At 47.9% G+C, this 24,191-nt stretch overlaps 2 protein-coding genes across 5 annotated transcripts in view; both read right to left on the bottom strand.

The window, feature by feature from the left end:
- SLC29A2 (solute carrier family 29 member 2) overlaps positions 1–11,662 on the bottom strand; it is a 32,945-nt gene extending 21,283 nt beyond the window's left edge. Inside the window, exons 1-3 of one of the 4 annotated variants that reach the window (XM_061605610.1) lie at positions 11,603–11,662; positions 5,107–5,210; positions 378–459 (exon numbers count right to left, since the gene is read on the bottom strand). In XM_061605610.1, coding sequence (XP_061461594.1) covers positions 378–459; positions 5,107–5,135 — 111 coding nt within the window. In that variant the 5' untranslated portion in view covers positions 5,136–5,210; positions 11,603–11,662. Of the gene's footprint in view, positions 1–377; positions 460–5,106; positions 5,211–5,910; positions 5,957–8,517; positions 8,765–9,798; positions 9,998–11,602 lie in introns of those variants that run through there. The other 3 variants (XM_061605608.1, XM_061605609.1, XM_061605611.1) reach the window with 3 other exon arrangements.
- Positions 11,663–16,701: 5,039 nt separating this feature from the next.
- NPAS4 (neuronal PAS domain protein 4) lies at positions 16,702–22,124 on the bottom strand. Its single transcript, XM_061606719.1, has 9 exons — positions 21,950–22,124; positions 21,394–21,545; positions 20,988–21,090; positions 20,091–20,340; positions 19,773–19,882; positions 19,508–19,646; positions 18,407–18,599; positions 17,272–18,340; positions 16,702–16,730 (listed from the first exon to the last, which is right to left on the bottom strand). Exons 1-9 carry the CDS (start codon positions 22,122–22,124, stop codon positions 16,702–16,704), a joined length of 2,220 nt encoding a protein of 739 aa, XP_061462703.1.
- Between the last annotated feature and the right edge of the window lie 2,067 nt (positions 22,125–24,191).

Below are 24,191 nucleotides of genomic sequence, written 5' to 3'. Positions count from 1 at the left end.
TAACACACATCTTCATGAAGTTTAAACACACACACACACAATAATCCTGAAAGAGGAGGGAAGGCACTTGTGAATGAACACATTCTTGTGTGTGTGTCAATTTCACATTCCTCTGTCTGTGTGTGTGTATGTCAATTTCACACAAAATAGATCAATATGCTCTCAGGTTAAGTGGCTCTAGAAGAGCAGGCCTGATCCATTTTGGGCAAACTGCCTTAGCAGAGTAGAGCTGGATTCAGAGCTTCCAATGAATAAGAACAAGAAATCCAAAGAGCATCATTGTTGGCAAGGAGGGTGAGGCTTCCTGGCTTAACCTGCGGTGAGAGGCTCAGCCGTGGAATGTCCTGAGAAGAAGGTGCCTCAAGCAGAATACCTACCGGAATAGCTGTGATGAAGAAATTCCAGGGGAGGAGAGTTCCCAGGCCGAGGAGGAAGAAGATGATCCCCACACAATGGAACCTGTTGGTTCGGGGAAGAGAAGCCACCATTAGGCAGCTGCAACAAAAAGGGCTCGTTCACACGGCAATTTACTGTGAGATTGGTGCTACTTGCATTCCTGTTTAATTTGCATGATGTTGCAGGCAATCAGTAGCTATCACACAGTTTTCCCCTATCAACCCAATCCAATTTTAATGTGAAAAGGAAAGAAAATACCATCTCAGCTTCGCTGCACTCCTCCGTGTAGGCGCTTTGCCTCGATTACTTTTTAGTGGGCAGGCTCTCTTATGCCCCATCACCAGCTCCCTCTCACTTTGCCACCCAAAAAAGCTGCCTTTCACTCTCTCCAGTGTCATACAGTTTCGTGTCAATTGCATCCCACTCTCCCCCCTTCAGCCAATTAACAAGAAACAATGAAACTGACGAATCCCCCCTTCTCCATTAGCAGTATGGATTCTCCGGAGGGAGTAAACTTAGGGGTGAGGCCACAAGGAAACAGTGATACTAAACCTTTCCAAAGGAACGCCTACTTGTGCGAAAGGAAAACAGCAGATATGAAGGTAGGAAGTGTGAAGCTTGCAAATCTATCGCAATGGCAAAAGTTGCATCTTCACTGCGAAGTTCAGCTCCCATGTGAATGAGGCCAAAGTCAGGTCACTGGCCTATCTAGCTCAGGATTGCCTGTTCCAACAGAGTCTCAAGCAATAAAGGGTCTTTCCCCCGTCCCCTACTACCTGGCCATCCTGATCCTTAACTGGAGATGCTGGCAACCGAACCTGAGACCTGCATACAGAGCAGGCGCTGTGCTATGGCCCTTCCCCTAAAAAAAAACACCAACATTCTAGTTCTCAAGGTTTTGAATAAAGGGCGAGATCAGACTATATGTCCAGCTGGCTCAGTATTGCCTCTTCTGACCGGCAGAGGCTTTCCAGGGCCTCAGGGAGTTATCATCGGCTTCCTGATCTCTTTTAGCTGCAGACATCAGGGGCTGAACCCAGGGCCTTCTGCAAGCAAAGCAAGTGCTCTATCATTGAGCTACGTTCAAAAAGGAGTTAAAAGTAGTTCAGGTCCGGAAGACAACACAAAGCAAGCCCAGCACCAGGTCTGAGCCACCGCCCCTAGTACAGTGTCCTTCAGTGACCCCCCTCCATTGGAGCACAGCATAGATGAGGGCAGCTGGGCCTAGGCACCTACTTTTATTTCCTGCAATGCCCCAGTGTGACCCAAGGTTGGGGGAATTGTGGCAAGTCAAAAGGGTGGCTAGATCCAGCCGCCTGGCACTACTCAGAGCGTCAGGACAAAAAAGAAATAAATAAGGGAACCCTAGGCAGGCATTGACAGCGGGCCCGGTCAGCTGCCCAAGCAATCCAGGTGTTGGCGCTGGCCTCCACATGGCTTACTGCCCCGTATGAATTAGCAGGGGGAAAGGGTGCCATTTGGATTTTTATAAGAGCATGAAAAGAGCCTGGCTGCTGGATCGGAGCAAAGGTGCCATCTAGAGAGGCATCCTGTTTTCACAGTGGCCAACTGGATGCCCCCACAGGAAGCCCACGAGCAGGACTTGAGCACGTCAGAGCTCTCCCAGCTCGCCAGTCCCAGCAACTGGTATTCAGAGGCAGACTACCTCTGATGGTGGAAGTACAACCTAGCCACCGGGGCTAGTAGCAGAGTTTGGAAAAGTTACTTTTTTTGAACTACAACTCCCATCAGCCCAATCCAGTGGCCATGCTGGCTGGGGCTGATGGGAGTTGTAGTTCAAGAAAAGTAACTTTTCCAAGCTCTGGCTAGTAGCCACTGATAGCCTTATCCTCCAAGAGTATCTTATCCTTACCGGTATACACCCCCCCCCCCCAGCTGGCATATCCAGAGCCCTGCCAAATCCTAAAGCCCCTCAGCTAGTGGATTTCAGCTATAGGATTCTGTCCTAAAACTAGGTATACAACACTTTTTGCTCCCTTGGATGGGCAAACTGATGCGGGGGGCAATACTCTCATTACATCAGTTTAACATTCTGGCTTTTTGGCAGGGGCACAGAAAGTGACTAAAGACATGGGGAACCACCAAGAACATAAGAATGAAAGAACAGAAACAAAACAAATCTAAAGGGCAGAGAATTGCTAATATTATCACTGTTGTCCTCATGTCCTGCCCTTCCCCATGGGGGGCACAAAACAGGAAACAACTGAAGCAGCCTTCGCCAACCTGGTGCCCTCTGGATGGTTTAGATTATCAATCCCACCACTGGGGCTGACCAAAGCTGTCGTGCAAAACATCTGGAGCGCACCAGCTTGGCGAAGGCTGAATTTAAACCATCTTAAGCACAGAAAAACAACTAATTTAACCAAATAAGCCCAAGGTATCTCTAGCTGAGTACACACCATACATTTAAAGCACTTCCCCAACCCCTCCCCAAAAAAGAATCCTAGGAACTGTAGTTTGCTAAGGGTGCTGGGACGTATAGTTATTATCATCATCATCATCATCATCATCATCTTTTATACCCCATCCTTTTTCCAGAACTGGAACTCAGGGCGGCTTACAACTAAAAATGGGTACATATAATTTGGGTATATAAAAATCTACATTTAAAATAGAATTAAACTCATTACAACATTAAAACAATTAAACATCACCTAAAAATACCTAAAACCAATTTAAGAACAATGTAATCAAACAATGAAACAATACGGGATACCTCTAGAGGTCCTGTCTTAAACAACTTCTACTCCAAAAGCCTGCTGGAATAAATAAGTCTTCACCTGTCGACGAAAGGACAGTAAAGAGGGGGCCATTCTTGCCTCCCTCGGAAGGGAGTTCCAAACCCTAGGGGCAGCCGCCGAAAAGGCCCTATCTTGCGTCCCCACCAGTCGCACTTGTGACGGTGGTGGGACTGAGAAGAGGGCCTCTCCCAAAGATCTCAGGGCCTGGGTAGGCTCATATAAGGAGATACGGTCTGACAAATAGCCTGGGCCTAAGCCATGTAGGGCTTTATAGGTCAAAACCAGCTGTTTCCAGGAACAGGGAATCGCACTTTAAATGCATGGTGTGTACGCTGTCTTTGTCTGGTGGTAGTTCCCCCCCTTGAGCCATTTACACAAACGGTGTGTATTGACAGACAAGGAAATGTTTCCACCTCCTGTGCTTCACATGGACAGGAAAATCAAGTTTTGAAGAGCTCTTTTGTTTGCAGATTTTAAAAGAAGGGAAGCAGAAGAAGTAGGTCACCAACATGCTAGCAGCGAGGGAGGGGACAGTGAGGGCTAACAGGAATCTGTGTACCTGCCCTGAAATCTGGAAACTCAACACTTCTGATCCCATAACCCACGTAATTGGACTAATCCAGGTGTGAACCACCCCTTCCCTTCCTCAAATATATAACCTACCACACTTTTAAAAAAATTGAGAGGACACACCTATCCAAATCCTTGCAGCTGCCTTTTCTAAAAACAATATTGAGGAAGGCTTATATAATTGGCCCCATTTGGAGTTAAAACAGAATTCATTAGGGGCAGAGCAGAAATAATGGGATGCATCTCACTAACTTAGACGTAACTCAAAGTAGAGCCATTGAAATGAATGGACCTAAGATTTTCAGGCCCGTTAACTTCAATGGGTTTCCTCTACGAGGGGCCTGTCCAATCATTTGTTTATTCTGCTTTCATGATGATTTGTGCTCATAATGGTATTGGGCTGGTTATACGCAACTCCACTTAGTTTTGGGGCAGACATACCGCTTTGTTTCAAATCAGTGCTTGTCCCGTAACTTTCTACTGAAATCCTGTAACGCTTCCTGCCAAAAACAGTCTGGTTTGTGGGTTGTTATTTAGCCCTACTTTTGTTGTGCTATAACACAAGAATGTCCCTCCACATGGCAATAATGCAGTAACATTGCCGAAGCTTCACAGAACTAACAAAGCAGAAGGATGTGTGGATGGTCCAGTATAAATCCACCACTAATGCCCCATTATTGCATCCATGATATGTTACAGAATACACCCTCCAAAAAAAACCCGAACAGAAAAACCCAAATCAGCCGGGAGGTCCCCTGAATAACATTGGATGCAATCCAATAATAATAATTAAAGTGAAGTTGATGTCAAATGTATTTTGGGGCCTGGATAGCCCAGGGATGAAATGATGCATGACAACCTAAGACCCCTGAAATTTTTTAACTACCTGTGTACCCCACATTTCCCCTCAGGAGCTCAGAGCCTCGTCCCATTTTATCCTCACAAATCCCCCATAAGCCGTGACCAGCCAAAGGTGACCTTCATGGATTTTGAACACAGAGCACCTCCCTCACCCCATCCCAACAACACTCTTCGCTAGATCCTCCCCAGGCTGATAAACAACTTCTGCCTGGGAAAGAATTCTGTTTACCTCCACAATCAATCAATCAATCAGTCAGTCAGTCACTTTTAACATGGCAAACACTGGACTCATCTATGAGAGTTGTCACCGCTGGGACTCTTCATATATTAACAACATTTCTCCCCAAAAGGCTTAGGGAGGAAGACACACTCTGCACATGGTCAAAGGCATCCCCAGCATTCTTTCTCACATTCCAAGATTCAGAAAAGAGGTTCTGAGGGTCAAGAGACCTGTTCTCCTGGCTCTTTTCAAAGTATGTCCTCCCCAAGTCAGAACTCAGGGGACTCTGATACTTACGAGTCCTTGGGGGTCGCCTGGGTTGCCATCGGGAAGCCGTTATCCCCTAAGCAGGTGGCAGGAATGTGGGCAGGAGTCTGGCCTCCGTCAACTTGCAGCTGCACCTGAAAGGGAAACCAGAAATGAGATAAGGGGAGGGGAAGCCTCCAAGGGATGGTGGAGGAAGAAAGCTCAGATCATGCCTGTCTCAAGTGTTAGGGAGCGTCTGAGAACTCCAGCTTCCAAAGAGGGACAGTTGGAAATGCAAGGAAAGGCATGGGAATCTCCATCCCATAGACCTGTGCAACAAGAAGGAGGGAAAGGACCCTCTGTAAGGGTTGTCAGGAGCCTGTCTCACCCCACAAGACGAAGACCCCCTCACCAGCCCACCAGTGCTAGGGAACGCCTGGAAAGCCAGCCTCCCATCACTCAAGTTGCTTGTGGAACTGCTGTGTGACCATAATAATAATAATAATAATAATAATAATAATAATAATAATAATAATAATAATAATAATAATAATAATAATAATAATAATAATAATAATAATTTTAAATTAAGAATAAATTCACTAGAAAAAATACAAGTCTTGCCTTTCCTTTTGAATCCTCAAGCCCAAAACAGACAGCAGAGTGTTAACACAAGTTCCTTACAAAACATGGTGATTTTGCAACAGGTGGGGGTGGTGAAAGAGTAAACACAATATCCCTTGAACTGGGAGAAGGCAAGGAAAAAAGTCCAGATGGACAGACTGTAATTCACCCTGGGAAAATGAAATCTTGGTTTTGTGGACGGACGCACACTCATGTAGAGGATGTACTCACATAGACTTCAGAAGAGATTCTGCAACTCGCGTTACATATATCAGTCAGCACTTAATACACTCTGAACAACATTTGGCATTGCACAATCAAGGATTTGCAAAGGCCTGGTCAAAGACCTTGGAAGGTCTCCACCCTTGCAAATGTTTTTGTTGACAGTCATCTTTGGTCACCCTCCCCACCTCTCCAATTCCTCCGCCTCTGCAAGTTCTTCTGCGCTGGTTTAGCAGCGATATACTGCTTCCCAATACTCAAAGTGCTTTGCACGTACATCGTCTTACAACAACCCTGTAATGTAGGTCAGTAGTCTCCCTGTTATTTTGTGGCTGAGAGGAGAGTTCGAAAGGGGCCTTGTAAGCTGTCTAGTCCAAGCCCCAGCTAAGGGCAGGAAATCCGGGAACCCCAACAGATAGCTGTCTTGAACATAGGAACTTATACTGAGTCCACCTAGCTCAGTACTGTCTGCACTGACCAGCAACAGCTCTCGAGATTTCAGGCAGGGGGAGTTCTCAGCCCTACCTGAAGATGCCAGTGGAGATTGGACCTGGGACCTTAAAATAGATGCTCTACTTCTGAGCTACAGCCCTATGCCCTCATCTATGTGGCAGGCCTTCAGGTAGTTATCACGTCCTCCTCACATTTCCTTCACCAGGCGAAGCACACCCAATTCCTTCAGCCTCTCCTCACAGGACTGTTTTCCAGACCCCCAACCACCTTCCATCACTCCTCCTCTGAACCTGTTCCAATTTGTCTAAAATGGAAATGGATTGCCTTCACGTTGATCCCAACTTATGGCGACCCTACAAATAGGGTTTTCATGGTAAGCGGTATTTTACCTTTGCCTTCCTCTGAGGCTGAGAGGCAGTGACCGGCCCAAGGTCACCCAGTGAGCTTCGTGGCTGTGTGGGGATTCGAACCCTGGTCTCCCAGGTCCTAGGCCAACACTCTAACCACTACCCTTCTTAAAATGCAGCACCCAGAATTGGGCACAAGATTCCAGCTGAGGTCTGATTAAGTCAGAAAAAGAGAGAAACTATCATTTCCTGTGACTTGGAAACAACAGCTCTATTAACGTAGCCCAGCGCTACATTTGCCTTTTTTGCAGTTAAATCACCCTGCTGTTCAGTTTACGCTCAACTACAAGCATTTTCACATGCAATACTAAGAAGACAGTTGTTTCCCCATCCTGCACCCTACTACGTTTGGTTTATTTATTTTTTAAAACCTAAATCCAGAACCTTGCCTTTGTGTCAGTTGAATTTCATGTCGACAGAATGGAAAAAACAGGCCAAAACTATCAAAGGTCATGTTTACTCTTATTCCTGGCTTCTGACACATTGGCCAGCTTTGTGTCATTTGCAAATTTGATAAGGAGACGCACCTTCCCTTCATCTAAGCCCCATCTGAACCATACATTTCAAGCAGCATCCTACCACTTTAAACAGTCATGGCTTCTCCCAAAGAATCCTGGGAACTGTAGTTTGTTATGGGCACTGAGAGTTGTTTGGAGAACCCTCTTCCCCAGACAGGGAATCACAAACAGGGAGAGTTGCTGCTGCACGCAGAGACTGCTGGTGGGCTCCTTGATCAGCCATTATGAGAGCAGGATGCTTTTGGCCTACCCAGCAGGGCTGTTCTTGGAGCAGTGAACCCTCTCCCATTTCATGCCATGCCAGGGATTCCAGCTGTCATGTCTGTGAGCAACTCTGAGCATGTGCTGAGTGTCTCCTGGCCTTACTCCACCACCCCTGAATAACCCCAAGTGGTCCAGAGGGAAAGTTTGGAAAGGCCAGTTTTTAAGAAAAGAGGCATTGAAGCAATTCTCTCTCCCCACCTCTTAGATGTAGACTGCACTCAGCAGCATGGCAGAAAGCACTCTGCACAAGTTCAGAGGAACAACCATCCTCTGTCAGCAGCTCAGTGGCAGAGCACCTGCGTTGCAATAGAAAACACCAGGTTCAGACCCCAATGGCATCTCCAGATATGCCTGGGAGAGCCTCCCTGTCTGAAACCCCTGAAGAGCCACTGCCAGTCAGTGCCGGCAATACTGAGCTAAATAGGCCAGTGGTCTGACTCAGCATAACGCAGCTCCGGAGGTTCCTATTTAAAACAGTCCTTCGCTCAGAACAATGAGGACTATAATCTTATTTGGGGAAGGGCCTTAGCTCAGAGGCAGAGCACCTGCCTTCCATGCAGAAGGTCCCAGGTTCAATTCCCATGTAGGGCTGGGAAAGGTTCCCTGCCTGAAACCCTGGGGAGCCCGCTGTCTGTCAGTGTAGGCAATACTGAGCTACATACGCGAATGGTCTGGCTCAATAAAAGGCAGCAGCTTCTGGCTTGCCCTGGTGCTGAACATGCCCTCCTCCGTCGCCGAAATCCGTGTCTGCCCCAAGGCGAGCTGAGCTGCGTTAAGCAGCCCCCCTCCTCTTCCCGGGCCCCCACCCTGAGCCAGGAATGGGCCACATCCTCCGGCCTAATCCGGAGTCACTTCGCTTCGGATTCGGTGGAGGAGGAAGGGGCGACAACCCCGCGCCTCCTCCTTGGCAAGGGTACCCTCGCGCGCTGCGCCCTCTGCGGGGGACTTCAGCTCCGAGGGAACGGTGGGCTCACCTGCCCCTGCGGAGGTCCAGCCGTCGGTGGGGGCGGCGGCTGCTGCAGCCGCTGCCCGGCCTCGTCTCCATAAGCCTGGCTCTGCCCGCGAACCAGGCGAGCCTCCCGCCCTGTCCGTCTCCGTCTCCGTGCGTCCTTGGAGAGCGGCTGTTGCCGTTGCTCTTGGTGCCGTGATCAGGGAGGAGCCGGCCTCGGCGTCTGCGTGCAGGAGCGCGGCCGGGGAAAAGGGACGCTGCCGTCGGGGCTGCAGAGCCGGCCCCCAGGAAGGAAGGCGGTGGGGGGATATGGGCGGGGCGGCAACAGACGGAGCCGAGCGGCTTTCCGGGGAAGCGAGCCTGTGGAAAGGGCCTTGCCTCCCAGGAACCGCAAGGATCCAGGAACCGGGGGGGGGGGGAGAGAGATCGGGCGAGCCGCTGGCCTGGAGCGCACCCCCTCCCCTTTCCCAATCCCCGGAGGCGGCGCCAAAGGGGGGTGGGGGGGAAGCCCCCCCAAGAAGGACCCCCACCTAGAAATATACTTTGCCTTCTCTGTGCCCCCCCGATCTTTTTTCTGCTGTCTGTGCCCCCTCCCCAGAATGTTTTTTTTGTTCTAACGCCGTCGCTGCCTCTCCCGCTGGGCCCACCTATGAGGAAGAGGTGCCGGGGCTCGAGTTAGGAAGCCTGGCTTGCTAACCTTATGAAAACACACGCAAGGATGGGGTGGGAAATTGACCAGGGCTTCTCATTTCCTTTCCTTTTAAAAAAATACATATTTTTAACTTTTAACTTTTTATTTTCATGGGGGTTTTGGGGGGGGAGGAGATTACAAAATAAGAAGCAACCCCCCCCCAACTTGAGGCTGCCTTCATCCCAGACCTTTAAAGCACATTCCCTCCCCACCAAAGAAACCTGGGGACTGTCGTTTGTTAAAGAGTGCTGGGAATGGTAGGCCTGCGAGTGGTAAACTACACTTCCCAGAATTCTTTGGGGCAAGATGAGCTCAGAATGTGCTTTCAAGGGTGGTGTGTACACAGCCTTGCAAGTGTCTAAGGGTGGGGAAGCTGTGGCCCTCCAGATGTTGCTGAACTACAACTCCCATCTGCTCCAGCAAGCATGGCCAATGGCCAGGGATGATGGGAGTTGTGGCCCGCCAGATGTTGCTGAACTACAAGTTCCCCACACCTGGTCTAAGACATACACGTTTATGGGATTGCCTCCTCAACCTCTTCAGCCTTTGGAGGGCCAGGGCTTCAACCTGGAAGAGCTGAATTAAAAGAATGTCTTGGAGCGTGCCCAAAGTTACCTTGCTCTCCTCCTCATTGAGGACTGGTGTGGTACGACGACCCTGGTGCATCGCCCTTTGAGAGGCCTCTCATTCCCCTGGCACTGATAAGACAGAGTCTCGTCTGTTTGGAAACCGAAGTATGTCAGATTCGAACCTGGGAGACCGGGCTTCAGATCCTCCATTCAGTTGTGAAGCTCACTGGGTGACCTTGGGCCAGTCGCCTCCTCTCAGCCTCACCTACTTCACAGGATTGTTGTGAGGAGTGGGAGAACCATGTCTGCCACCTTGAGCTCCTTGGGGGAGCATATAAATTCATTGCAGCGTTTCTCAAACTCTGGGCCGGGGACTTCTTAAGGGTTAATGCAGGCTGTGCAGGCTGCAACACACTTCCTCTTTCACGACTCTTTGGGGCCACAACCCTAAATCTGTGCAGACAGCTGACTCTCTTCCCCTCCCCACAATGTGGCAATAACTTTGCTGATCCGTGCAAAACAATTAGAAGAAAGGTAATGGGACTCTAAAACTGCAGAGATCGTGCAAGGTCAGCAACGACAGATCCTCCCTAGCAGAAAAATAGACACAAATTGGGCATGGGGTGTGTGTGGAGATTGTGTCCAATAAGATGACAAAAATTATGACGCTGATAAGAACTCCAGAAGAGCCTGACTGCTGGATCAGGCCAATGGCCCATCTAAGCCAGCATCCTGTTCTCACAGTGGCCCACCAGAGGCCCAGCAACACTCCCTATTTGTGATTCCTAGCAACTGGATTTCAGAGGCTCCTGTTCTCTAGGCATGCCCTGCTCTTTCGACTAATCCTGATAGGATTTGGATTTCAGACTCCTCAACCATCTCAATCCCCTTCCTCTGGACATTCCACCAGTGTGGCTGGTGCTTTGCAGAGTACAAGGGGGCGGCTATTCCTTGCCCCAAAGATCTTACAATCAAAAATCTGACACAGGGGAAAAGAGAGAGAAATGGAGGGGGTGCAGGGAAAGAGTTGTTTCAGTTGCAGGTTGGGGGGAAAGGGTCTGACCATTTCTGTTCTCTCTCTCATTTTTTCAATTTTAAATTCAGCTCTCCACATTTCTGCAGCAATTTGCAATTAAAAAGAAATCCTCATCAAAATTCTTCAGCATTTTAGTGTGAATTTTGTGTATACAGTTTTTTGTACACTGTTTTGACTTATGTACACAGTTTTGCAAGCAATTTCTCCTAATATAATATTTTGTTGTACGTCGCTTCGGGCTGCTTTTGCAACGAAAGTATCTAATAAATATTAGTAACGATAATAATGATGATGATAATGTTTGCATGCTGTTTTCATCATTTTGATGCATCCTTTCCCCTAATATATGCATTTTTGTAAACATTGTTCGGTTGGAAAACTACATTGCAAAAGTCAGGTACGTCAGAATTTTGAAGGATGGCTGTGTTTTGGTTGTCATATGGACTCATAGCATCATAGAGTTGGAAGGGGCCTATAAGGCCATCGAGTCCAACCCCCTGCTCAATGCAGGAATCCAATATTGTTTTGGAAAGCGCAGATCTGATAGATCGGGCTTCAAATGCGAACGAAATCAAATTTCGCCCATCTCTAGTTGCAGGTACCAAAGCTTCGTTGTAGGTTTTGTTACAGGAAGAGAAGGGAACAATGAGTTTATAGCAGCAAGCCGCACAATGCAAAGCGAATTGCAGTGAGGTTACTTCCCCTTATTCCACCCCCCCCCACTTTTCAGCCGTCGCAGCTAGAAGGTAGAGCTAAGCAATACAAATATTTCTCACTAGTCAGTCTCCACCACCCCTTGCCTGGCTCTTCTTACCTGTGTAACAGCCTTGGGCACACCACCACCTTTCAGGTCTGTTGCTCTTCAGGTTTCCGTCCCATTCCCGCCAAAAGCAGTTGAGAGGAGGCTGGTCCTCTCTGTTGACTCCTTTCCGAGCCCAGCAGAGGGCACTAAGAAGCCTCATTACACAGATGAATCAGGGAGGGCAATGGCGGGAAGGAAAAAATTACCCAGATTTTTCAAGAACAGCCTGGACTCTGCTTCCAGATCACTGATGGTGAGAACATAAGATGCGTCCTCTCCAATCAGACCAATGGTACCCCCTTATTCCCCATTCTGCTATCTCATAATGGCCAGCCAGACACCTCTGGAAGCCCACAAGCGACAGCCCTCACCCCCTGCTGTGGCTCCCCAACAGTAACTGCCTCTGATCCTGGGGCTAGCATGTAGCCATCATGACCGGTAGCCATCGATAGCCTTCTCCTCCGCGGATCTGCCGAACCCCCTTTCCAAACTGCCAAAGCTAGTGGCCTTCACCGCATCTTGTGGCGGTGAGTTCCATTGGTTCAACGGTGTGGTGTGAAAGGCTGCACCCATCTGTCTGTCCTGAATCAGTCCCATAGGATTGCCTCCAAGCACGAGAATGATGGGGAACGGAGAAAACCTTTTTCCACCCCACACTGATCATTTTTACGGCAATGTCCCCTCCCCTTAGTTGCGTAGGGCATCCTTGCAAATAAAGACAATATTGTAAAGGCTCCTTAGGAACATAGCAAGCTGCCTTATACCGCGTCAGACCCTGGGTCCATTTAGCTCAGTATCGCCTACACTGACTGGCAGTGGCTCTCTGGGGGTTCAGACCAGGGTCTCTCCCAGCCCTAGATGCTGGGGACAACTCAGATCAGCTGTCCCTGAAATTTCTCATTGTTCAGACAAATAGAGCGGCTGATAATAAATGTAACATAACTCATACATAACTCTGTTTGTTTGCATTGATGCCTTGTTTCCCTTCTCTCTTTCTCTCGTGATTCTGCTCCATCATCTTTTCCCACTGATTGTAAGCTCAATGGGGCAGGGACCTGTATTTATTCACTGACTGGCGCTGGTGTTGCCCTATAAAGCATTATTTGCCCACCTAGCCTAGCACTCCCATCACCCACCCACCCCGGGAGGAAGGAGAGGCAAGAGATATGGCGGCACCAGGGGAGCAATAGCCTTTTACCTGCTTGTCGCCCTCCTACATGGTCAACATCATTTCAGTTTTCTGACACTTTCATAGAGTGGGAAGGGCGGCTTACAGGCTTCCCTTGGTAAATTCTGACTGTTACCCTGTGTTTATGAATGTGTATATGTATATTGTTTATGTATTTTGCTTTGTAAATTAATTTGGTATGTTTCCTTTTTGTACCTTGTCTATTCTATTGTAAACCGCTTTGAGATCTTTTAGATAGTAAGCAGTCTATAAATGGAAATAATAATAATAACAACAACAATAATAATGTCTGCTCTACTCTGAGTTGCAGCAGCTGTTTAGGGACTCTCTCTCATCACCTGCTACCTGATCCTTTAAAAATGGACATGCCAAGGACTGGGGGCTTCTGCATTGCAAAGCATGTGTTCTGCCTTCGATATACAATCGCTCCCATCAGCCAGGGAGGCCCAGTGTGCGGCAACTGTGACAAAGGCAAATTCCATGCAAGGGTTCATTAGGAAAGGTATTGAAAATAAAACAGCCGGTATCATCACGCCGTTTTAAAAATCTATGGTGTGGAATATTGGGTGCAGTTCCGGTCACCTCACCTCCAAAAGGATATTGTTGAGTTGGAAAAGGTTCAGAAAAGGGCAACCAAGATGATCAAGAGGATGGAGCAACTCGCCTATGAGGAAAGGTTGCAGCATTTGGGGCTTTTTAGTTTAGAGAATAGTCTAACAAGAGGCGACATGATAGAAGTGTATAAAACCATGCACGGCACGGAGAAAATGGGTAGTGAAAATCATAGAATCGATCACAGGATAGTAGAGTTGGAAGGGGCCTCTAAGGCCATCCAGTCCAACCCCCTGCTCAATGCAGGAATCCAAATCAAAGCATTCCCGACAGGTGGCTGTCCAGCTGCCTCTTGAATGCCTCCAGTTTTTTTCTCCCTCTCTCATTACACTAGAATTTGTGGACATCCAATGATGCTGCATGTTGGAAGATTCAGGACAGACAAAAGAATGTACTTCTTCACGCAGAGCACAGTTAAACTGTGGAATTTGCTTCCACAAGAGGCAGTGATGGCCACCAATGTGGATCGATAAGGCTATCAGTAGCTACTAGCCACAATGGCTATGTTCTACTTCCCCTGTCAGAGGCAGCATGCTTCTGAATATCAGTTTCTGGAAACTGCAGGAGGGGAGAGTTGTTGTACTCAGGTCCCGTGTGACAGCTTCCAGTAGGGGCATCTGGTTGGCCACTGTGAGAACAGGATGCTGGACTAGGACGGGCCATTGGCCTGATCCAGTAGCCAGGCTCTTCTGATGTCCTTATGAGATGGCCCTCAGAATGTGCACCTTAGCTGTTCCTTCCCCCAAGCGCAATGCTTCACGAAATGCAATCCAAATTCTGCACATTTCCCTGACATGTCAAGAATTAGATAATTTAGCTCATTGCTTCCATGACTGCTTTTAAAATATATATATACTTGAATCTTTTTTATTTTATTTTTATATTTCACTTTTATTTGAAAGTGTTCACATCAAGACCCAACAGAGGGTCAGGAATTCACAAAACACAAAAATCTATGTATAAGACACAGTTCCACCAACGTAGAAGTATAGACACATTTGTGTTTGTCTTTTAAAATGAAAAAGCAAACTCAGTCTTTTCTTTTTTTACAAATGTACATTTTTTTTACAACATCCCACATTTTGACAATGTGCGAATTCATAAAAGGTTCAGAGGATTCAATCCTGATACTTGATCGTAGATAATTCTACATTGAGTGATAGTACCACCTCCTAACTGAGGATGGGGAGGTGGCACATTTTTTTTTTAATTAACAAAGAAAGAGGAGAAAGAAGCACAGATCTCAGTGACCTGATCAAGAAATTCCGGTTCAGAACGAAGTCTAGGACTGGATCCAGGAGAAATTAACATTCTCCTGTACAAAACCACTGATTAAAAAAAAAACATCTAGATAGGTCTCCGTATTTATATCTATAAACATCTCTGTTCTGTACCATCATCTGGACTAGCATATCTCCCCTGCCACAACACAGTCGTTGTTGGAATGTAGGAAACTTGCCTTACAATGAGTCAGACCCTTGGTCCATTCAGCTCAGTATTGTCTACACTGACCGGCAGCAGCTCTCCAGGATTTCAGACTGGGATTTTTCCCCAGCCCTACTGGAGATGCCAGGGATTGAACCAGGGTCTTTCTGCATGCAAGGCAAATGTTCTACCCTTGAGCTACGGCTCCTCCCCATTCGAGGGTGGTTAGGGGGAAGTTTGGGATTCTAAAATAAATTATTCCAAGCAGCTCACACTGTGAACATGTATTTGGCAAATCCTGCCGAACAGGAGACGCTTTGGTTTCACCAGAACAGATGCGGTCGTGTTATATGTGGGAGATTTAAAAGCAAAACAAAACAAACAAGCAAAAAAGGGATTTTGCTGAAAGCCAGCTGGAAACATTTTAAGGAGGTTGGGACTGACAGAGACATTGAGGCCTGGAATTCCAGTAAAATAATTTAAAATGAGTTCGGCTACAAAAATCTGTCACGGTCCACAAGAGCACCTCTGCATCATCAAGCCTGCCCTGCCAGGCTGCCAAATGCTGCCTGTTGCTGACCCTGTTGCTCTGGCTGAGAGCAAATTATGGTACGCGGAGAGCAATGCAGGCGAGCAACCAAATTTCCTTGTTGCCAAAGCTTGTCACAGCATTAGGAACACAGGAAGCTGCCTTACACTGAGTCAGGCCTTGGGTCCAGTATTGTCTACTCTGGCCAGCAGCGACACTCTAGGGTTTCAGACAGGAGCTCATCCCAGCCCTTCTTGGAGCTGCCATGGATTGAACCTTCTGCATCCAAGACAGGTGCTCTGCCAATGAGCAACAGACCTTCCCTGGGGGTTACTGGCACTGCCTCTCTCTGCACTGGGTTAAGGCCTGAGGCCCTCTGGACATTTTGGACCACATCAATCCCAGCCAGTATGGCCAATGGTCAGGGAGTCTAAAACGTCTGGAGGGCACCAGGATTCCTTTTTTTTTTTTTTTACTCTTACCAAATGGCATTCAAGGTTTGCAACAGGTGCAAGGCAGGTGATCTCTGTCAGGTCTGGCACTCAGCTCATCCTGAGAAGCAGATGAGATGGGTGGTTGATTAACTCAGGGGGAACTAGAAATGGCTGCGTTTCCCTGGGCGGATACAAAAAGTTAAAAAGCAAAGGAAACCGAACAGTAACAACAGCAAGAACAATAACCCCTTTAGAACCGGGCAAGTTGAATCTGAATTGCAAGACTCCTTTGTGAACAGAAATGCAATTGATCGGAGAACAGGAGCAAGGAGCAAAAGAAGGAAAATATTGCGTCACCAGCCATTGGCCCTTACTGCAGTAGGTTCAGTTACCACCTACACGTTCTGTTCTTGGAGGGGGGGCAGATTGGAAGAGGAGAGATCCCCATACCACGCGCAAACTGACTCCGTAGGTGCTTCGTTCCAACTCTATGTTGAATGGCCATTGGGAGCAGCCTGGCGCAAGACCCCGCCTTGTATTTCTTAATAAATTACATACAAGATTACTCACTACGAGTGAATACAGTAACATGTGTAAGTCCACGTATAATGGTCCTTCCTTTTAGTTCTGATCAGTTATCCTAGCTTCGATGTCTCAGAATCAAGATAGAATTATATATATATATATATATATATATATATATATATATATATATATATATATATATATATATATTTGCTTTTGTTGTTTTTTTTTTAAATCAAAACAACAGCAACAACAAAAAAAGTCTGTCTTCTAAAACCCTCATCCTGGGATGCCGGACAAGACATCCTCTTGCTTTGTCATCGCAGGGTTTTGTCAGAAGAAGGTCCTTGGGATATGACAATATGCCATACTTGGAGAAGTAAGTCACAGACTTATTTCAGAACGAAGGGTCACTTTCGCTTCCATCTGTGGGAAAAGGAACAAAGCAAAGAGACAGTTGGTTAGTTGATAGAAAGCTTTCCCTTGAGATTGACTTGGTTGCATGCTTTCAGAATCATCTTCACAGCCACAGGGACTAGAAACTTGTTTTCAGAAGAGAAATGGAAGAGTCTCAGGGGGTTGGATTTTTCAGCCAAATAAAATTGTACAGTGTGGTTACAGAACAACCATAATACTGGCAGTGCTGAGCAGAACTCCCTTCCTGGTTTTATCGCTCAGTTGGGGCTTGCTTTATTTGGCTTTTGCCACAATTTTAGGAACATAGGAAGCTGTTGTTCCTATGTTGTCAGACCATTGGTCGATCTAGCTCAGGACTGTCTAAACTTACTGGTAGCAGATCTCCAGGGTTTCAGACAGGGAGCCTTTCCAAACTCTACCTGGAGATCTTGGGGGTTGAACCTGGGACCTTTTACATGCAAAGTAGGTGCTCTGCCAGTGAACTGCAGCCCTTCCTGCAAGTACACCGTCCCCCCTCCCTCTGTGAATCAAGCCTGATCCCCAGCCTTACCTTCATGGAAGCCTTCTTGCATGTGGCTCTGGAGTTGATACAACTCATCTAACCCGTCACAGGGAGAGTTTGAGGCACGTGTCTCAAAGGCTGTTTCGTAGGAGGTCAGTTCTTCCAAAAAGCATCGCTCTTCTGGAGGTAGGTCCATGCTGGGCGAGGCAGCCAAGGCCCCTTGGTTACTATCTTCATTGTCCAAGCCGATTGGACTACTGACATTCCCACCGCAGAACTGGTGGTGAGGGCACCTCACACCTGTCCCACCTTTCTCGAACAGAGAGGTGGACAGGTCTTGGAGAAGGGTCTCGAGAGCATCCTCTTCTAAGAGATCTTCCTCCGGGCAAGCCAACAAGGAGAAGTCAATGCTCCTCCAGTTCTTGGGAGGCTGGAAGTCCAGGCATGGTTCAGGCATAGCACCCAGCGCAGAACCGTTGAGAGCAACCTGGCCATTCTTGGCGAGCTGTCTGGGAGCGATGGCGCTGAAAGCCTCAGCCAGACTGCTGATCTGCTGGGCCAGCAGTTCAATCTCGCTCTTCTCTTTTTCAGAATATCTGAAGAATGTCTGTTTGATGGGCGAGGCCTCCGGAGTCAGGATCCCCTCGGGCACCATGGGCACATCGATATAGAGGGGACCCCTGATCTCAGGCAAGGTCATGATGGTACAGTCCCCATTACCAGGGCTGTCCGGGGTAGGCGGTAACTTCTCATAGAGAGCACTGCATTGTTCCTGGGTATAAAACAGCTCAGAGGTGGTGGCGGTAGTGGTGGGGACGGTGGCAGCAGGGTCAACAGCGTGAGGTGTGGCGGTCACAGGAGGAGCGGTGGAAGGGGCGGTGCTTGGGGCATAAAGCTCCGGGGCTCCAAACAGGAAGGCACAGCCCTGGTGGGGTGTATATGGAGGGGTGCAGACAAAGTCTTTGGAGGAGGAGCCGCTAAGGTTGTCCCTTCTTAAAGTCCGCTCGTAATCTGTCGGGAAGACCACATAACTGAACGCCGGGCCTTTGCTGAGAAGGCTGAGGGTGGTGCCTGGGATGGACTCCTCCACTGAGGAGATATTTCCAGGCTCCGTCGCCTCCTGGGGCAGACCAGTAGCGGTGGTCTCTGCGAACGCAGAGGAGCATTCCGCACCACTGGTAGCTCCAAAGTCAAACGACGGTGCAACGATGGTGCTGGTTGAGGTGCTGGACATGGGCGTGAAGACTTGGTCAGGGCTGGAAAGTTGCCCCGGCGAGAGAAGACCTTCCAGGAAAGTGGGCGTACTTCCGAGGACATAGGCCAGTTGGGTTTCTTCCGCTGACAGTTGTTGCTTCAGGCACCAGGCTTCAGAATCACTGTGAAAAGTAAAGGAAGGGGAAGTGAGATGTGCGTCCCCAGGAGACCCCAGCCTCGACAAAGCAGAAATACAAATAAGCAAACTTGCTACATTCATCTCTGTTGTTGTTGGTTTGCTTCTGAAACACTCCAAATCCCCATACACAATGACAAGAACCATTCAGAAATTAAAACCTTATTGTCAGCCGCCAATTCTCTCTTGATCCTGAGCACAATTGGCTTGTTTTATTCTTGCTATTTTGGCTACCGGCAATTCAGACGTGAATTCCATGGGCTATATTCCCCTGCCCTGCTAGGGGAAGGGTCGTAGCTCAGGGGCAGAGCAACTGCTTGGCATGCCGCAGGCCCCGGGTTCAATCCCCAATGGCATCCCCAGGTAGGGCTGGGAAAGACCCCCTGCCTGAAACCCTGGAGCGCTGCTGCCAGTCAGTGCAGACAATACTGAGCTAGATGGCCCAAGGGTCTGACTCAGTGGAAGCCAGTTTCCTCTGTCCCTATGCGAACATTTGTGGGCCCAGAAATAAGCCCCACCTCTGTCTCCCATGCAAGCTGATGCAGGCAATCTCCCTGGGTGTCATTAAGGGCATTAAAGGCATAAGGGCAACAGAGTGAGACTCCAACAGATCTGACCCCAAGGCTCTATCCGTCAAGAAAGCAGCGGCAATGTTGGCCTAATGGGGCAGCACAACCTCATGGTCTGAAGTACCGGATATACCTTGCACTGTTCCCTCTTTCCCCTCCCCAAACCCACTTGTCTGAGGGCCCAAAATGGCTTTTTAGATGGCATCCTGTGTGTGTCCTCCAGAAGTCTGGAAACGACAGAGGCAGTCTTGACATTTCTACCCGTTGCTAAACTGAGCTCAGAGCCACCCACCCACCACCAGAGGCAAGTCTCTTGGTTATCTACCTGATTACATAGTTGTGGCAAGTGATGGGAATGTCAGCATTCTCCACGTGGAGCAGCGAATAGATCCATATCCAATTCATGCCATCTTTGGTTTGGAGTCGAATGACCATTTCCGCTTGAGTTTCGCTCGTGTCACCCACTGGGAAAAAAAAGAAGGAAAAATAGGACCCTTGCCTCTCAGCCAAAGAAATAGCTCGCTCTTTTATCTGGATGAAGCAAAATGGGATGAAAAGCTTGGACAATGGAACAGGGTCAGGATACTCACACAGCCTGTAATGTTGGGCTGACGCGTGGCTGAGATCTTCCGGATGGATCAGACTGTACCATGACTTGCAAAAGAGCTCACTTTTCTCAAAGCCCAAGTGGGAAATCACACTAGAAGACAGCAAAAGTTGGACAGAGAGAGATGAGCACTTTGAATCAACCATTTCCCCATTTGCTAGAGCCAGGCAACTCCTGTTTGTCACACAAATGCCAACAGCATGACTCTCGGTAGTCATTCTGAGACCCTTCTCACTCTCTTCCACGTCCCACTCCCCCCTGCAAGGTCCCCACACTCTCCCTTCCCGGAACACATCCTCACCTTTCAGAGATGTCCACAATGGCCAAGTCTTTTGTGTGGTGACTCTCAAAGGAAGTCAAGAAGAAAGAGTTCTGGCTGATTCTGGGCTTGGGGTCCAGAGGAGTGCAGAAGGCAGTGAAGACAGGGTTGGTGGACCAGTAAGAGCCAGGTGGGGGCTGGTGGAACCTCCCTCGGATAAGGACCAGCTTGTTCCCTGCACTTTGCCGGCGGATTGTCTTGGAAGTGTTGAAATGGCAGCGGAAGAGTCGGTCTGGAGTTTTTTTGTAGAGGGCAAAAAATAACATTGACAGGTCAGAAAAGTCACAGAAATATCACCAAGTTGGCATATTTACCCTCTTAAACTAATCTGAAGCATGGAACAGTCCTACTCTCACAGGCTCTGAGGGCTTAGCAAAAAGCCTTTCTAGGCTTCAGTGCTGAGCAATTGGTCAGATCTAGCAACCCTAAGCCAGGAATGGGGAAAACTGTGGGTCTCCCGATGCTGAAGGACTACAACTCTCGTCGCCTCTGAGCACTGGCCATGGTAGCTGAAGGGAGTTGGTGTTTAATAGCAGCATCTGGAGGGCCACAGGTTTCCATCCCTGCCCTAAGTCCGAAGATGCAGGAGTGGTCTTTGGTTCCTTGTGGTGAGAAGGAGTCAGCCTCTGTATGCTCAGAGGCACTCTCCCTTCTGTTACTTTCACATATTCTAGGGCTGAGCATAGGATCTGGAAAAAAAACTTCAGCGACTGAGCCCTGATGATACATTGTTTGAATGAAGAACTGCTAGGCATCACCTATTCTAGCACATGCTGATTAACTTTTCATCAACCATCTCTCTAGCTGAGTCCTTCCAAAGCTACATTTCTGCCTCCCTCTTACATGTCATTGAGCACAGTTTTACAAAGGAATACCTACTGGTATCTACTGGGGAGGGCAATGCCAGTTGGTTCCTCATCACAAAGTGATCAGCTGGGTCAATGATGTCGTAGATGCTGTCTCCTTGGGCAACCAAATCCACCTGCGGGATAGAGACATCAGGTGAGGTTCAGAAATCAGGTCTCTTATTAAGCAGTGCAGAGATGAAAAATTTCCCAGAGTCCACATTCCCAGGTAACAAGTACGATGGCTACAAATTAAGTGTTTATATGATAAAGAGCATAGGACTTATGTAATGACTACCAGGGCCTGATGCAATTAAAAGACTGTTGTTTAACTAAAAGGTTGATGATTAACTAAGTACTCATCCAAAGAGTTATTCCATCTCCCCCATTTTACAGTAAAGGCATTTCTCTTTCAACCCACAAGCTGGTCAGATACATACCATAGAGTGGCCCAGGTGTTCAGCAACATTCTCCGACACATAGATGAGTTTGCCTTCTCTGGTGAATGCCAGAAGAAAGCCCGGAAGTGTCTGCATAAAATCTTCCAAGTCCTGGGAAGAAAGCAAGCTCTCCAAGCCTTCTAAAGTTGCACCTGTCCAGGAACGAAAAAAAGGCGAAATTAGCCATTTTTGTAAACTCATACGCACACACACAAAAAAACCCTTAGGTCATTTCATCAGATTTGTAGTTCAGTGTGTAAGGATGTTCCAGCCGAGACTGGGCTATTTCAGCACCGAGGACAGCAACTGTCGCTGTCCTACGCGGCTGTATCAGAACCACGGACAGCAGCTCCCTACAGCTCTGGTAATCAGCGCGGCTGCTCTTTCAGCACCATGGAGACAGACCTGTTGACTTCCTTCATCCCAAAGGGAGGACGAAGGGAAGACCCTTTGGACAGCAAGCCCCGCTCCCAGCTCCAGGTCTCTTCGCATCCTTGCACCTCCTGTTCCCCCTGAGCCCTCGGGATCTTTTCGGATCTATCCGCCAGTTAGTTACCTTTGGAGAAGAAGATGGACTTCCGAGTGTAGATGCAGGCCAGAGACATGATGTGCAGGTAGGATAGCCGGAGTTTATCCCCTTCGGCGATGGGCAACAGGTCTTTAAGGTTCCTAATCTCCGCATTGATTTGGTCCCGCCGTGCCTTGGAGGCGCCCTTGGTGGACCGATACATCTCGGCTCCGGAAGATCCGTGCGGCCAGCGCTTCTCCGTCTCTCCGCTCTCTCCGATGTCTGCCTGCCCGCGGATCTGTTTGAGAACCACTGCCTGCCTCCCATCTTTTATAGGCTGTCGGGAGTGTGGGCACTGGCATGTTAAGGAAAGCGGGGCGGGAAGATTCTTTCAGATCAATGGAGGGACGTGGTTGCAGAGGCTGCCCCCCTCCCTTCCTTGGGCTTGGGGGAACCCTACGTCACTGGCTCCTGAATGACGTGGTGAGGGGGGGAGTGGAGGAGGCAGCCAAAAGAACGCTGCACCGAATTAGGAGATGAAGCAGAGACGTTACTGTTGGAATCGCATCTCAGTAGACTCTGAGCCTTGCTCCTTCTCCCTACGTGCCTCTCGTCCCTCCTGCTCAGATCTAGATGTTAACTCTGGGGTCTCTCTTTTCTTTCTTTCCTTCTCACAAAAAAAGGACTTGCTATCTCAATTCTTTCACATGCATTCGCTTGGTTCTTTCAAACCCTTCCTTCCCTGTTTTCTCTTTCCCTTTCTCCCTGCCTGCCTTCCTTCCTTTGGTTGCCTTTTCACAAAAAATATTTGCCTTGGCAGAAGGTCTCCTTGCTCCACTCATTCATTCATTCCCTCATCCTTTCTCTTTCCACGTGTAAACACACACACACACACACACACACCTCCTGCATCACATCTCTTCACTGCCCCTCTAAAACAGAAAACCTGAGAGGAAAAGCCATGTCACATTTGAGGGGTTATATCTGAATTGCATGACAAGTAGCTCTGAACTGCAATTTTACAAAAGGTGTGTTTGGACTGGGCTTAGCATAGCTCTTTCATCTCTCTCCATGTGTGTGTGTGGGGGGGGGGTAAACATTCCAGGCATTTTTCCTTTGTTTTTCTTCCTTTATTCCCACCTTTTTCTTTACCTAACATATTCTCACTTTTTTGTTTTTAGTAAAGAAAGGACCCCTTTATATAGGATTTATCTCCAGGAATTCTGACTTCCCTCCCATACAGCAATCACTAGTGGGTGAGTTCCTTTTTTTTCTCACTTCCTCAATCGATAAATAAGCCAGGTCTTAAATAACACTGTCTTATATATGAAGGCAAAAAATAGACTTTGAAAAAGAAAGAAAATGTGCTTTTTTTTGGCTCTATGGTTGCCCAAGCAACGAAATGAAAAGCAACAACTCTCTGTCTCCCATTTTGGGGTGATTTTTTTTCTCCCTCCCCCCCACCAGGTAACCTAAATTAGGTACCTTGCTTTTGCATAATCTTTCATTCCATATAAGGAAAGGAAGCCGAGATAGTGGGAGGCAAATAACTCTTTGTAGCCTGGATGCTTCTCTACCTGTGAAGGAGAGACCTTGCACTCTGTACTTCTTTGGGGCTGGATTTTGAGTGACGAAAAAAGAAAACCCATTGGAGTGCATCTTAAGGGATGCTCTCTCTATGTGTGTGTGCTTATTTTAAACTTCTTCTGTCCGATGTTTTTTGTTTAAAAAGCAGGGAGGAAGCAGAACTGAAACAACCTCAGTCATCAAGAACAAACACTGGTTCCAAGAAGCAAGGTTTTCAAACGCTGTTATGCAATGATATTTTGCAATGCGATTTTCTGCAATGCAGGTGGCCTGTTTATGCAATCGAGTTATCCTGAGACAACAACTCCTGAAAAGTTCTTTCAGACTCTGATGTGTTTACATGTTTAAGGTGGTGTGTGTGTGTGTACATGTGTAATCAGAAGCTGAAATTATCTGAAAGAAATTCCATAAGCCCAGGCAATATCAGAAACCTGTTGGCTCCCTTCCCAGGAGAAGTGATCAGCGTAGTGATCACTTACCAGTAGGTCATTTACTAGAAGTGACAAGGGGCCATTAGTTCCCAACTGCAGAGCCAGCTGGAGGGCAGAGTTCCTTAGACAGCCATGTTGTTATGTGCCTCCAAGTCGAATACGACTAATGGCAACCCTATGAATCAGCAACCTCCAAGAGCATCTGTCATGGAGAGAGCCATAGTGACCTGTGAATAACCTAGGAAAGTGAGCCAGCTTGATACTGACACTTT

The sequence above is a fragment of the Rhineura floridana genome, chromosome 22 (genome assembly GCF_030035675.1).
Source record: "Rhineura floridana isolate rRhiFlo1 chromosome 22, rRhiFlo1.hap2, whole genome shotgun sequence".
Taxonomy (NCBI): Eukaryota; Metazoa; Chordata; class Lepidosauria; order Squamata; family Rhineuridae; genus Rhineura; species Rhineura floridana.
This window is presented reverse-complemented; position numbering and strand designations above follow the sequence as displayed.

Bases quoted from the DNA above. Each gene is read 5' to 3' on its own strand.
- NPAS4 (XM_061606719.1), bottom strand. From the start codon at position 22,124: ATGTATCGGTCCACCAAGGGCGCCTCCAAGGCACGGCGGGACCAAATC. The intron at 19,647-19,772 runs GTGAGTATCCTG...TTTTTTTCCCAG, and splicing joins AGCCCAACATTACAGGCTGT to TGGGTGACACGAGCGAAACT. The intron at 18,600-19,507 runs GTAGATAACCAA...TACTTTTCACAG, and splicing joins TGCCACAACTATGTAATCAG to TGATTCTGAAGCCTGGTGCC.